The sequence below is a fragment of the Falco biarmicus genome, chromosome 10 (genome assembly GCF_023638135.1).
Source record: "Falco biarmicus isolate bFalBia1 chromosome 10, bFalBia1.pri, whole genome shotgun sequence".
In the NCBI taxonomy this organism is placed as follows: Eukaryota; Metazoa; Chordata; class Aves; order Falconiformes; family Falconidae; genus Falco; species Falco biarmicus.
Window position 1 is genome coordinate 33383675 of NC_079297.1, and position 15360 is coordinate 33399034.

At 40.8% G+C, this 15360-nt stretch overlaps 1 protein-coding gene across 1 annotated transcript in view; it reads right to left on the reverse strand.

Moving 5' to 3' along the window:
• Positions 1-6954: 6954 nt before the first annotated feature.
• LRP5 (LDL receptor related protein 5) overlaps positions 6955-15360 on the reverse strand; it is a 160959-nt gene continuing 152553 nt past the window's right edge. Inside the window, exons 22-23 of the mRNA XM_056354787.1 lie at positions 14597-14694; positions 6955-13956 (exon numbers count right to left, since the gene is read on the reverse strand). Of these exons, the coding sequence (XP_056210762.1) occupies positions 13695-13956; positions 14597-14694 (360 nt within the window). The 3' untranslated portion in view covers positions 6955-13694. The remainder of the gene's footprint in view (positions 13957-14596; positions 14695-15360) is intronic.

Consider the following 15360-nt stretch of genomic DNA (forward strand, 5'->3'; position numbering starts at 1 on the left):
AAGGAAAAAACCTGCACAATATCCACAGATGCCACCAGGTGTCACAGCCAGGCAGGAGAAAAGCTGTGCACTGACCTTTGAATATATCTGTCCCACTGCAGCTGAGACTTTAAAGGGTGATGTATTTCGAACCTCCCATGTCTTGTGATGTTTAAAGATTTACAGAATTTATTGATGAAATTTCCACTTTAAGTTGGACTCCCACTGACAGTTGTTGACATCTCCTAGGAGTTCACACAGCTAGTTTCCTCCCACTGTCCTCCAGACTGAAAGCCACACTGGAAGTTTTATCAAAGATCACTTGGAACAACTTTTGGGGTTTAAATCCCACCAGTGGACGCCTTCTGTGGTCATCACAAGTTTACCTCTGCTGCTTGTGCCAATATGAAATGGTCCTTCAAACAAGGCTGATGCAACCTTTAAGCAAAAGGAGAAACAATTTTGTTTCTGCACCAGGACCCTGGAGATTAGATTCTCTTCCAGTTCTTCCTCTTTTATCTGATCTTGGGCAAGTCATTGAATCTCTGTATACCTGTACACGGCTCAGGCCAGATCTCCTACACCTGCTGAACTACCACATTTGTTCCATGGGTGGGTGGCTGTAGTCTTCTGACCTAGATAGGTTTTGCCCTTTTGATCCCTGTAACTTCATTTTTTGTTAAAAAGAAAAAAAAAATAAAATTGTTCTTTCCTACTCAAGTTTCATCCCCCTCCCCAGCCTTTTAAGTAACTTTTCTATCTCCAAGCATCGGTTTTCATGATGGCAATTTTAAAAACCCAAATCTAGATTCTCATCTCTGTAACTCCAAATATTGCTGATACCTAGAGACCTTACATCATTTGGTGTTAGAACAATTGACTTCTGAGGAGATACAAGCTATTTTTACTCCAGAATAATGTTAATCTGTGAGTGTTCTTTCAAAGATGGAGAGGAAGAAATCACTCTACTAAGAAGCTCGCTATCTAAAATGTTAAATGCTTGTAAGCAGATTTAAGTTGGTATTTTGGCTGCGTGATCCCAGTCTTTGAAATGGGAGAAGTTAGGTCTTTTTTAGCGAACAATTCTGCCGTAACTGCAGGCTTTGATCTCAGACGGGTGTTATTTGCCTTTCTTGAGGGACTGTCTGCTCTCTGCAGCCTGTTGACTTACCTGACTGGTCTTTGAGGAACCTGTCTTATGGACACGCAGGGTCTTTCCTTATCCTTTTCGATCATGTCTTCTCCTTAGGCTTTGTTCTACAGTCAGTTCTCCCTTACTCCATTATTCTCACAAATCCTTAATCTTTTTTCTATTAAATCAGAGATGCACTGAGACCTTTAGCAAACAGATGATCTTTAATACTGAGAACTCAGTGTTACCATGTCAAAGCTTACCAGACAGACTTTCAGTGCCACTTCACTGATAGACACTGGCTCTGTAACAAAGATGGAAAGGGGACAAATAAGGCAAGAGGCCAGCTATATACAATTTAGGCTGATTCCAACTAAGCTGCTTCACTTAAATGAGACAAACTGTTGGTAATACTGAGGATTTCAGGCTTTCTAGATACCAAAGATTGATTCTTGGAAGATGGATGTTTCATGCATGTGGTAGGGAAGTATGAATTGTCTGATCTTTTACGTTACAGGCTGCAGAATAATCCTTTCTGGTTGTAAATCTTAAGAAATAAAATTTGACAGGTTCCTAAAATCAAAGTGGTTGACATAAGAATGTGGGAGAGAATATGCCACTCCAATTAAAATAAATAAATAAATCACTAATCCATCTTCAAAAGTAATTCAAAGGGTTTGAAACAACCTTGAATGACACAGAACATAAGAAGGAAGTGAAAATTCCTTTTAAAACTACCATCACTTATTTTTTCTTTAACCAGAGGAAAAATTACCTTTTAGTAGAATTCAGAAAAAATATGTCCCTTTCACACCTGCCTTCTTCGTTGTTTTGTGAGCAAGCTGGAAAACCATCCTATACCTCTTCACGTCCTTCTTCCGCAGCCTTAACTGCAATCATAAGTATTACTGAAGTTAGGGCAATGAAATCTAATCTCCTGTTGTAAGATTGAGAAGATTTTGTCCCTACATCTGTTGCTGTCTTTACAATCTCTGACCTCTGAGGAGCACTTCTGGAGCAAGATTGAAGACAGGGTCCCAAGGATTCCAAGCGTTTCCTTGTTGGTTGCATCTCTAGAAATCCAGCAGGATCCGGAAATAAACTAGACTCTTCAAGTGCTCCGTTCACAAAACCTAGCCTTAGTGGTAGGTGGATAAAAAGATATCAACTTACAAAAAGAGAAAAAATACTTGTCCCAGCTCAACACTGTCTCTCACAAGGCCCAGGTTAGGACAGTGGGCTCCAGAATGCACATACTCCTCAATCTCTTTCATCATCAATTCCTGATTTTTCAGGTCTGAGCCTACAAGCAGGTCTACTAGTAGGAAGTGGGTTCCCATTCAGTCTAGTCTAAAGCGTACTGCCTGATCCTGTACAGACGCAGCAGTACACTATTTTGGATTCCCAAACTTTGAACTTTCCCTAACCCTATTTAATTCTACATGTGGGATGAATGCTATATGTGAACAGACACAGGAAACATTGTTCCCCAGGAGCTGGGTAGAACTGTGTCACAAACAGGTCCTCTGAAGCCTGCATACTTCTCCCGTAACTTTATACTTCAATATTTCCTGGATAAACCTTCCAGAAGTGCAGAGAAAAGGGGCAAGGATGAGGGCTACAGCCTATGAGATGTTCCCCTCTCTGCCAGGATCCCTCATCAGCCTTCCTGCAAGGGACAGGGTTAGTGTTCAGGTTGAGAAATGTAGAACACCTGGGTTTCAGTTTATTGCTGGCTCCTGTAGTATATCAGGAGTTAAAAAGAAGGATTGAACTGAATGGGAGCTATTTTCTTGTGGTGTTTGGTGGTTTTGTTTGGTGGTTTTTTTTGGGGGGGTGGGTGGGTTGTTTTTTGTTTCCTCCCCCCCCCCCCCGGCTGTGATCAGTTCTCAACACTTAGGTTAGTGTAGGGCTAGGCTAGTTACTTGCCACTATCAGTCAGCACCCTTCATGGCTCCAGGATTCTGCTGATTCAAACAGGTTTATTATTTTAATCCCTAAACATGCTCAATTCCCTGTAATTACAGGCAAAGGATACACATCTGTACAAGAGAAGCTGAGGGCACAATCTCACCAACATGAGCATTTCTCCCAATTCTAGCTTCAGGGAACCTAGCAACTGAACGTTTGCCACTGTTGTTCCTAATACACAAATGGGCTTTTTATATTATAACCTACTATAGAAAAGAGAAGGCAAGGATACTGACCCTTCCTAATGCTGCAGGCGTATCATCTAGGGACTGTAACTTCTGGAGCCTGAGATTTCCAGATTCCTGTTTGAATGCTTCTAAATTTTAGTGACTGGTGTCACTAAATGGCTACAGTAAAATGAATGTAAACAATAAATCTATTGCCCTACAACTTAGGAGGAATTCAGATCTCTAAAAAAGCAAGTGTGAGAGTCTAAGAATTAAGCCTTAATCAAACCTGTAATGATAGCCTAATGAGCTAAATTAAAATACAAGAGAAAGCATTTGCCATGTTCTCATGAGTCCTTCTCATACCCTTCTAGGCCATGCAAAGTTCAATAACAAACATTGCTCCCCAAGTAATAGATTGTTAAAGCTGTTGCTGTCCCTTAAATCAGATTTATTCTCAAAGTAGTTCTCCCTTCAGGAAATTGTAACAGAAGGCATTAACCTCAATTAGGGCAAGCCCAGATCCTGTCTTAGCAGGCTGTCCAGAATATGTGTAAGCTGTTGGTATCTTCCTATCCCAAAAGCCAACTCTAGCCTCAAGCCTACTATTCATGTTAATTACAGGCACGAGACCAATCACTAATTGTAAGAGGAAATTCAAGACCTTATCCTGCCCCTGCCACCCCTCTTCCAATTCTTGTGTTCCATGAGGAATGCACCAAAAACCCAAACCGGGCAGACACAAGTAAATTTCTTGTCCTAATCGTCACTGCAGCTATGATCTTAGCCAGCTGATCTGGCACTACCCCTTGCAGTTACTATCCTCATCTCATTTCTGCAATATATTCAGAGTCCAGCAATTGGCCTGGCTCATCAAGCCTTCATTTCCCAAACACTAGCTTTGTCTCCAGTCTTAATTATAGGCAGGGTCCCTTTCATACTGCCTAAAACCACAACAGCATTGGCTCCTGCGCATACCAGCGCAGTTCCTATCTGTGCTTTCCGAGCAGATTCCAGCAACCACCTGGACTCTTCAGAGAAAGGTTGTGGTATGCAGGGCTGTGGGCAGCCTGCCGGGGTCAGTTGCTATTGTGGAAGCTGTAGAGCACGCACCCTTCACCGCCTTCCCTCCACCCTGCTGTCCACAGCAACATGCGCTGCCTAGAAGGTCGCACCCCCATCCCCTGGCCTCCCACTTACCTCCTCAGAGCATCCCTGCCCCAGGTGAAATGTACCTGGGAAATACCTGGCCTAAAAAGCATTATTTTCACATGAAGAACTTCTTGTAAGTCTGCGTGGGCTTTTTGGCAGCAGGTGGCCACACTTACCTCGCTGTATTGGGTCTGGCTGAGATGGGGCTAATTTTCCCCATCGCTGCCCTCACAGCTCTGTATTGCTAGCAGAAAGGTGCAGGTAACAGCCAGCGTCCTGGCTGCTGGCACAGCATCGGGGACGTCTCTCCAACACTCCCCCCACCCCAGTAGGCTGGGGACGGGCAAGATCTTGGGAGAGGACATAGCCAGGACAGCTGACCCAAACTGACCAAAGGAATATTCCATACTGCAAGATATCTGCTCAGCAATAAAAGCTAAGAGAAAGGAGGAGGAAGGAGAGGGCATTCGTTATTTACAATGTTTGTCTTCCAGAACAACCGCTACACATACTAAAGCCCTGCTTCCCAGAAAGTGGCCGGACATCGCCTGCTGAAGGGAAGTAGAGAATTAATCTTTTGTTTTCCTTTGCTTCTGGGAGCACAACCTTTGCTTTTGCTTCATTAAACTGCCTTTATCTTCACCTATGACTGTTTTTTTCCATCTCATTTTCTCCCCACTGTCCTGCTGAGTAGGGGGAGTGATAGAGTGGCTTGGTGGGTACCTGGCATCCAGTCAAGGTCAACCCACCACACTCATGCTTAATTAATTACCTTTTTAGGGTCTATAACATAGCTTCAACACTGCTCTGTTCAGCAGCATTTCATTCTTAGTTGCTTTGGGACTGGCATGAACTATGGAAAGAGATCCAGATACCTGTGTAATTTGGGATCAGGCTTTTCCTCAGCACTGCTGTGGGTCACCCACGCTCTGGCAGAACACATTTTGACCACTTCAGCCACTTCCTAGCATATCCAGATGCAATTTGTTACCCACTTGAATCCACAGTGATGTTGCAGTGAATCAGCCAAACACCTTGACCTGCCCTGCCCTGGACAGTAAACAGCAGAGGCAGTTTTGTGAAAGATCAGGACCAGTGGATTTAGGATTAGGTATTCTTCCCTGTGAGCACAGGTTTGGTCCTGGGAACATAGTTCAGATTTCATTGGGACAAATGATATAACAGAACTGTATTTCCCAATTAAGGAATCTGTAAGCTGTGGGAGTGTAAGACTACAAAGATCTAGTCAGACAGCTGAGCAAGGTTTTCTGGAGGAAAAAAAAAAAAAAAAAATACTGTCTCCTCCACTTTCAAGAGAGACCCTGAAACATCTGTGATTCAGGCACCAGGGGAGGAGGAATGATAGGTATGAATGCCATGAGGAAATCTGTATGCCTTGTGTGAGATACATGTGTCAAACACCTACCCGCAACCAGCCACCATGTCAGGCAGGGTCCACTCCAGGAAATGAAGACCTTGTGCATCTTCTCAGGTGTGAAAGCCCAGCCACAGCTAGGAGGTCTGGAAGGAAGAGTGGGGCCACTCCATGCCATTGGATAGCTTAAAAAGCTTTCTGTTTTTTTGGGTGATTTGGTCCAACTTTTCTAACACAATAGGATGATGGATGGCCTCTTCCAGGCTGTGCACCACACCAGAAGTCCAGATCCTTCAGTATTTTTCCTCAAATTACAACGGTATCTTAATCATAGTAATAGAATAAATCACTAGGGTTAGGCAGTCATCACATGGCTGGTCCAGGGTCCATTTATATTAAGCATTATAGCAAGGGTAGTGTGGCTAAGAGGAAATTTTTTGTGAATGTTTTCTGGTTCAGTACAATACAAAACCTGAAATAGCTTTGTAGGAAACAGAAGCGTGTCTCCCGAGTTCGTATGCTGTATTTTTTTTCTGCCCTGGAAAAATCCAAATAAATGGAACTGGGCATCACCAGGACTGCTAACGACTGCTCAGAAAGACTTCCTTCATTCTGAGTTTCATCTAACCAGCGTGCAGGAGAAAGAATATCTCAACTAAAGATTATTTTGACTTTCAGGTTAATACGGTAAATTTCACAAATCTGAGACCACCAATACTGACTGCAGAAATCAAGACCAAACTAGACTCAATGGGACTAATTTTCAAGTATGTTCACCATAAAACAGTCATTAGTTAAAAGATTTACTTTGACATCCTATAGCATCAATTTAAGATACCATACAATTAAAAAAAAACCAAAACCAAACGGATCTGATCTAGTCTAGTCAAAACACAGAGATTATTCTTATGCAGTGTAATATTTTTGATAAATTCATAATGCTGACAAACTTGTGGTAAGTTCTATAGCTAGCTAACAATTGCAATTTTAAAGGCGATCCATTTTCCAATCAACCTGTTCACCTCATTGCTCTTGCTGTCGAATATCTTAACATTAAAAACAAGGAGACAGCAACACTACCCTTATCTTAAATAGTATCTAAAACAATTGTGATACTGGCTGGTTGTCTCTACTGTACATGATGAAACAGCTTCGCTCATAAAAAGGGCTGCTAATCAAATCTTTTAAAAGTATTTATTATAAAACAAAATCCACATAATCTATAGTACCAATGCAGAGTCTGTTATCTGTACAGATATTTATACAAAATACCAGTTACTTCAAACAAGACTTTGGTTTTGTTAACATAAAGAAACATTGCAGTTTCATGTCCAGAAAACTGTTAACATATAAAGGCCTGAAGTGATGAAAGCCTCAAAGAAGTTTTTCTTAGGTCAGTATTACCAAGTTTGTTTGTATGCTAGAAGGCCATGCTTGGAAAAATAATTGGTAAAGACTTTCTGTAACACAAGAAAGATTTAATGGCTTTAATGAGAAGTACTGTAGTGACAATCTGATAATAGCATCAATTTAATCCCCAAATACATAAGCATTGGTTACTGGCATTATTTTTTTTCTAATATTACGTATTTTTGACAGGTTTCTGTTGAAATAGGTAAGAATATATAAATCAAACTTCACTTGAAATAATGCATTTGAGAGAAATTGCAATATATTATGAATTCAAGAGATGCATGCTTTAAAAAAATTCAGAAGTTGTCTGCCTTCAGTTAGTTCCAAAACTTGTGGATGATGTATTTTAACTGAAGAGAACCCTAAAAATGATACAAAGCTTTGTTAAAACCAGTGGAGTAAAACCTACATATGATTCTTGAGGGCACTTGTGAATTAAGGCTTTTCTTTTTCCCCAGTTAATATGCCGAAGTGTTTAAAATACACAAGGCACTGAAGTATTGGGTTTGGTTGTCTTTTGTAGTAATAAATGCTACAAAATGATACAAAATATAAAGCTGTAATTATTAGGCTGTTTGCAGAATACACATTTTAATATAAAAAAGATTGTGTGGGGGTTTTATCATAAAAATTCTTGGTACTCTTTGTATACTCACGTACATTTACAATAGCAGCAATTGCGATACAATTAGGTAAGTAAGAAAGCAGTCTGGGTTAAGGGTTTTGTGTGTGACGCCCTCCGAATTTCGCATAAAACAGCAAAGCAGTCCTCCCATTTTCAGCAGCTTTTGTTTTATCTCCACAGGCTGATGAATTCCATTTACAAATATTGTATTTGTAGTTGCAACCAAAATACTTCTGTACTTACTTAGTGCAGGATCTCTGTACAAATCAAACTGGAATATTGCTCCCTCTGTCAAAAAGAGCGACCCTGGGAATGCTGCCACAGGAATAGCGACATTCGTATTTAGAGAAAGGTGCATCAACAGGAGTACTTGCTTTTCAAAATGTGAACGCCAGTGAATTCGTCTGTCACTTACTGTAGCTGCCAAACTTGCTTTTCCCCTCTGAAAAGTCCTTCTAAGCACACTGTATGCACGTATTTTATCAATATAAAATGACTCATTTAGGAATTGCCATTGTGGTCTTCCATCCACCAGGGTTCTGTGTTGGGTGGAGAGAACCCAGCCCCTGACTCCAGAGGTGGGCTGCGACAAGGGCCGTGGTTCACGCTGGGAACAGCCGGGACGTGGCAGCTTGCTGTCATGGGAGGCCGGGAGCACTGTCAGTATGTCAGGACATGGCACTTTGAAGTATTTTGTTGTGGAATGCAGAAGCCATTTGTATCAGACTGGTTTCCATCATTCCTATCAGCGTGCTTAACACTGATCTAAAACCAATTTTTCCTTTTATCCCTCCAGGGAGTACAATCTTATGTGGAAAGGCCCACAGTGTAGTTGGCAACCTCAAGCAAATTAAAGAAAAATACCCTTTACAAAAACTAGAGTAAGTGTTCTCAGGAAAGAGAGCTAGAAGACTTGACAGGATTGAAATTATCTATGTATATTAATATTTCTTTTAACGTGTGGTAAATACCTTATGCTGTTTAGCTAAACTTACAATAGCTGTAGAAAGGGGTTTTTCTACATTTAATGATGAACATAAAGTGCTGCAATACCTAAGGGAACAGCAGCAAAACCAGGATACCTCTCAGAACTTAGGATTTGGCCTTCCCTGAATCTTCTAGAGACAACCCAATTTATCGTGAGGACTGGACTCATAATTCATAATGAAGGCATAATAAAAACATAGAAACAACTGAATAACTGATCTGTAAACAACTGTCATCTTTGACTGTGGCTTGTCTAAGGCTCTGTCCAAACATGGACATTTATAAAATGTCCTTCAGCACCGTAACAGCAAAAGTGTTACTTCTAATTCAGGGCTCCATGCCAGGCACTCTCGTGTGTTATTAATTACTGGGAACATGCTTGCCTTCTGTTTTCATTTCCTGACATTAATGGCTATCACTTGTAGTACAATTATAGGCACAGCTACTCATTTGGACCAGCTCAACGTATTACCCCAACAAAATGTCTGACATCAGAAAAGATCTGCTTCCGAAAACGAAGCAAACAAGGACACACAACTTCTGTGAAGTGTGACTGACCATACTCATAAAGTAGTACAACATGCTCCAGAGGCTCTGATGAAGGGTAGCAGAGGAGCTCTTCCTAGCAAAGGGATCTGACCCTGCAGGCAATGGAGGAACGTCCTTGCTGCTGGCACATCAGCCTGGTGTGACCAGCCCTTACTGAATGCTCCTGCTTCCAAATCCTTTTTCACTGCTGTGCACAGAGCTTCAAAATTTCAAAAGCCCCAGAATCCAAGAGGCACCAGTTGGCATAAAAATAGGGAGAACGTGACGAGTCCTACATCTAGCATCTTATCTTCTAGATATCAGATGGAAAATAGATCTAGGATAAATAGGCCCGGAGATTTCCAGAAGGCCCATTCTAGGTGTGCAGAACAGGTGTTGAGGGAAGAAACTGTTTTGTTGTTACTTTGAAAAGAATCAGAACTTTTAGGGAAGTGCTTGCGCCCTTTTCAAACTAGAGAGATGAAGGTTTATTACAGAAAATCAAACCCATCATTCCAATAGAAACTTGTTTCCTCTCATTTCTACCTTTCTCTTTAGAACACGCCAATAATGGCACAGTCTCATTTTTAGACATGAGGCATTTTGTACTATGACGCTATCCTAAAGGAAACATTTTTTGTCATACATACAGATTTAGCTTAATTGTAGCCCAAGTGCTCTTTAGTGATCTGCCCAGACAGAAGAAAACGGAACCAGTAAGACCGTTGGGATAGTGCTAACAAAGTTTCCTCAAAATCATCCAGCAACATCAAACAAATTAACTACTTCCATTGCAAATTTCAGGGTGCACTGGCTGTTGACCAGTCTAGCTGAAGTAAAGTCAAGCTATAATTTACACAAAACATTTACTTGAAATTAAAGAATACTGCTGTCAAAGATCACAACTTGTCCATTTACCTTACAGCTTCACACCGCTGCTACATCTGTCCTGCAGAGAGGACAAATTCTACAGATGAGAAGATGACCCGAGTAGCTGCTTTCATGACTGTGCTGGAAGCAGGTAAGCTGCTCTCTGCTAGGACATCTGTCCTTTAAATGTAACACAAAATCAACCATATCATTTGCCTATTACTAGCTGCTCTTCAGACACAGTTCTATATTACACCCTGAGCTCTTTCAAGTGCTAATATGCAGTCATAATGGGCTTGGAAAACATGATTGAAAACACCGATTCAAGTACTCACAAGCTCACACAGGTAGTCCAATCACATGCATCCCCCTGCAGCTTCTCAGGGGAGAACTCTTCTAATATTTCAGTCAGCTTTCTCATAGAAAACTTCTGCACTATTGAAACTATGCCTAAACCTCACCAAAACCTCCACTTATTTTCCATTCAGCCCCAAACTGCCACAACTTGTCATATGCATTCACTAAACCCCTGCAACTCTTTCTCCCATCCTGATCTAGACAAAAATAGCAACTGTTTTTTATGTTTTAGCCTGAAAGTTTACAGGATGGAAACCACTAAGAGCACACTGAGGATATTTCTGGAGACAAGTAGCTCCTGTCAGTCAAATTTTCTTTCTGGTCTTCTCTAGCACCAGGAGTGCAGTAATGCTTTAAAGTATATAGTCTACAGCAAACAAAAATGATATTTAGTATTTAAATCTTAAGATGCTAAATTTGTATAGAAATTCTTTTTAGAAAAGGCTTTTAAAGTCGGTATTGTGGAGCAATGTGGGGCTTAGATTCTGACCACCAAACTTTAAGTGCCTCAGAAGAGGCAATTTCTCACCAAACATCTGCAGTATGAGGCTCTGTTTAATCCACCCCATTCAGCAAGTGGTTCCTTCCTTCTGAATACCTAAGCTCCAAAAGAATTTGACTCTTAAGACAGTTTAGCTCTCAGCAAGAATGCTAATTTTCTTGGACTCAACCCCAAACTTTGTAATAGGATACAAGTTTTCAGATGAAGTGGTTAGGATTGTTATAGTTGTGGCTCTTAAAAAAGAACAGTGGTTTAATGGGAAAAAAAATAATCAATGTAATTTTGCATTACAGTTATACAGGAAAATTAATGTAGTATGTCTCTAAGCTAGAACTGTAACATGAAACAACTAAACTAATGAATTCATTATAAATGGTGAATAGTTATCAGGCACAAAATGACATATGATATGAAACTGGACTACCAACTGCTGTAATGCAGAACAAGTACTCCTTTATATGATTGACGTGGTACATAAAATATCCTGTGGATCTATATTCCTGATTTAGTTCACTGAAACATGATCACATGACAATTGCTTTGTTTCACCAAACCATTAACACTTGTTCAGAGATCTGCCAAGACACTCTAAGAGTAAATATGACCTTGTCCCTCTTAGCATACTACAGAACTACTAATGTTGATAGGGCATTGGGAAAGAACCTACTCTTAAACTCCAGTGCTGTACTCTCCAATTCTATAATCTTTCTCCAAGAAAACCAGTGGGCATCTTCTTTGTGCTCAATCTGTCAAGTGAAAATTTAGACATGACAGTAGTAAAAGCTACTTTAAGAGTTTTAGTAACACACCTGCGACAACACAAATCCTATCCTTGACCAATATAGATAGAAAGAACAGATCTGGACTAATAAATCTGAAAACACAAACTGGATCAGAACACTGTGGTCCCAACCCCTCCACCACCACAACAAAAACCTCTAACCCAGAGTTGTAGGGTTCCTCTGATGTGCTCTCAAAGAACTTGTTAAAAAGACCCCAAACCAAGTACAATTTAAGTTCAAACAAGAAAAAAGTTTTCATTGTTACCACCAATATTAAGGCTATCAAAGGCTCAGCACATCTATTATTCAGCAGCTGCGGAATACAGAAAACAGGTGTGAGTCACTCTGCATATGCAGAACCTCCCTCAGATGTCCCAAGCAGGCACTCACATCATCATCACCAGAGCTGAATTTATAAAGTGCCATACAATACACAATCCCTTTTGTTACAGCAAGAGAGCCATCAAAGCACAAATTTACCTTCTGTATTTTGAAAGGGACTGATCCTAGCCCCCCACCCCAAAGCGTTTTTTTGGGTAGGCGTTGGAACATAAATACTTTGCTGATCATGATGTCCCTAGGTTACAGCAGTTTGCATGAGAGTTTATCTTTTTCATTGCAACACAATTAGAAAGAAGTATTTGTCTCCTTTCCTTCCTCCCCCGTGATTTTCTGTCTATTTCTAAACCTGAACTAATTTTGTTTGAATTTTTATGAGATATGACTAAACTGTTTGAATGGCAGATGTTTTTGTTTTGAGCTATGCAGACACCATTTTCTACAAACACTGATTAAAAACCAAAGAACTTTCCTCATTTAAAGGTATACAAGTGATTCCAATATCATTCCACTTTGGAAAACAAACATTAGAGATGAAGCAATTCTCTGACCAAATCAACACAGGTGAAGACCTCAGAGACCTGGCACAGTGAATTACTGGACTTGGGGAAAAGAGAACTAGCGCTGCATTTTGAGAAGGAGCTGACAGCATCTTCCCAGTCATCAAAGCCTCACAAGGAAGGACGAAGAAGCTTGGTTTCATCGCAATTAAAATGGTGAGTCTGACCACAGGTCAATACAACTGCTTCTGCTACCATTCACCCAGTCAAGTGGGGAACTGACTGGAGCTAAACCAAGTTCTTCAGGGCTGGTTATTTCTTGAATCGGTTCCAGAACTGGCCATGGGCAGAGCGGCACTGACATGAAGCGGAGCATGGTGCCTGTGGGCCTAGCTAAGCTGGAAGATTTGGCCAAAAGAAGTGTTGTTCCAGTTCAACGCTAAGCAAATGGAGAGGGAGGTTTGAAATCCAGGTCTCAGCACACAAGTTCTGCCGGGAAGCATTCAGCTTACGTGCCAACAGGAACATCTACGGGTTGCGATCTTTGCACATTTTCTCCCAGTGGTGGTGAAGGGATGAGATACTGACAGTGGTATTTAAACACGCTTTTCTTGTCTGCAAATAAACTTACATCTTTCTTTAGACTTCTCCCACAAGCCACTTCGCTTTCTCGTCTCACATTAACAGAAAGAATTACATACACTTTGCATGTAAAAAGGTGACTTAAAAATGCAAAAAGGCTCAACATTCCCTCCCCAAATCCTTTGGAGACCGAGTCATTTTCATGACTTCAAAAAGGCAAATATGGCACAAAAGAATGGAAATTAAGTTAAAAAAATCAATTTTATAAATATTCTTCCTCTGTACAATTTTTCACAGCCCCGTCCCTCCCACCCATTTTTATTCACATTTCTTTTTTGAATTCCCACCCCGATTTATTTTTAAATCATAAAATATATATTTTAAATCTGTTCATATTTTAAAATATTTACAGGAAAAGTTCCTTCTGTTGAGGTCACGAGGAATCTGTACAAGGAGAGGGTGGAGGGGGATAGAGGTGAAAATAGCTTCGTTCCGTGGCAGGAGACGGAGGGCAACTTTCTTCTGCCGACATGTACTGACTGCGAGGCGTGGGTGGAGGGGGATAAGGGTCTGAGTCTGAATTTAAATCTATATAGTATTTGTTGGCCTTCCATCGACTAGTAGTATAGTCACTGTCACAAACATCTGTGCTGCATGGGGTTGTGGGTGGAGCTATCCCTCGTATAAGGTATGGCCTGCAAAAAAACCAAACCAAAACAAAAAGCACATGCATTAATTGGGGGGAAAAAGAAAGACAAAGAGAGTGATATGAAAATGAACAGCTCTGTGTCCTTGGTCAAGATGCCTGCTCATTAATACTATATGAGCCTTAATTCAGGTTTTCATAGGAACCCAACAAAAAAGTACCTGAACTGTGTTAAATCTGAACGGCACAACTACCCTCAGCTGGCCGTGCTTTCTTCCAGCCCCTGACCAGCCAGAGGAGACCACCATGACCATTTAGCCTCGTCACTAACAGATAGGTTGACTCATCAAAGGGTTTTATGATAAGCTTGAGGAACTGAAGAGAAAACAGGAACCTTCTCTATAGAGGATGCTAAGTGACTGTTACATAGTAATATAACCTATATATATTGCATTGTTACACAGCAACACTGTATTGAAAGGTGCTAAACCCTGTTGTACAAAAGTAAGAACAAAAAGTCAATGCTTAACATCAAACCTGGCATAACCCCCATTTGCATGGTCATTTATTAAGAGAGGGAAAGAGTTTTTTTAAACAAGGTAAAGTGGAACAAGAACATTTTGCTTAAGATCCAAAACGAAAGGCCAAATCAATAGAAGATTTGTCAAACCTTCTTATCTGAGCTGTACCTGTAAGATCTCGTGGTTGAAGGAATGTTTGAGGAATAAAACATCTCCGCATTATACAGGGAGCGATCGGTAGCTGGGGAAGGAGGTGGGTTCAAAATCTAGGAAGAAAAGTAAAAAGCAGTGCAAAAGTCTGGGTTAATAATACAACTCTAATTATTTTGAAAATATTTACACCTTCAGCTTGTCACTCATCCTTATTTTAGTTTCCTCTCCTTGCCACTTGGGTGGGTTAATATATTTTCAAAGATCACAGAAGTTTATTATGAGACTTTACACTGGGCTTACTTACACTGCAGGCCTTCAAAGCTCTCACAGTACAGGGAATTTTCTTCCTTGCTGCATCTGTTATCACGCTGGAAGGTTGGGGTAAAGCTGGAAATTAGAGCCAGTTTTGCTGAATCTCAGTGCACTTCCTTGGACATAACGACCAAGATCAGCCTCAGCAGATGCTAATGGGAAACTGTCTGTTCCAGCCCCTAAACATACTCCCAGTCAACAGTAGGGTCAGGAGGCCAAAGTTCCTTTACTGTAACTAATACAACTCCATGCTTCCCTGAATACTACCTTTTTACTGCTGTTCTGTAAACATGTCACTTTGGCACAGTTCACAATGCAAAGAGCCTAAGAGCTACAAAATTGTTATAGCCTGCCCTAGCCTGTGTGTGCATATACACGGTGGCTGGTAACCCTCGTGCTAGGAAAACAGTTTATTGTGCTTCAGAATCCTTTAGGATTCTTCCCCTAGCAGGAAGCAGAACCCCTGA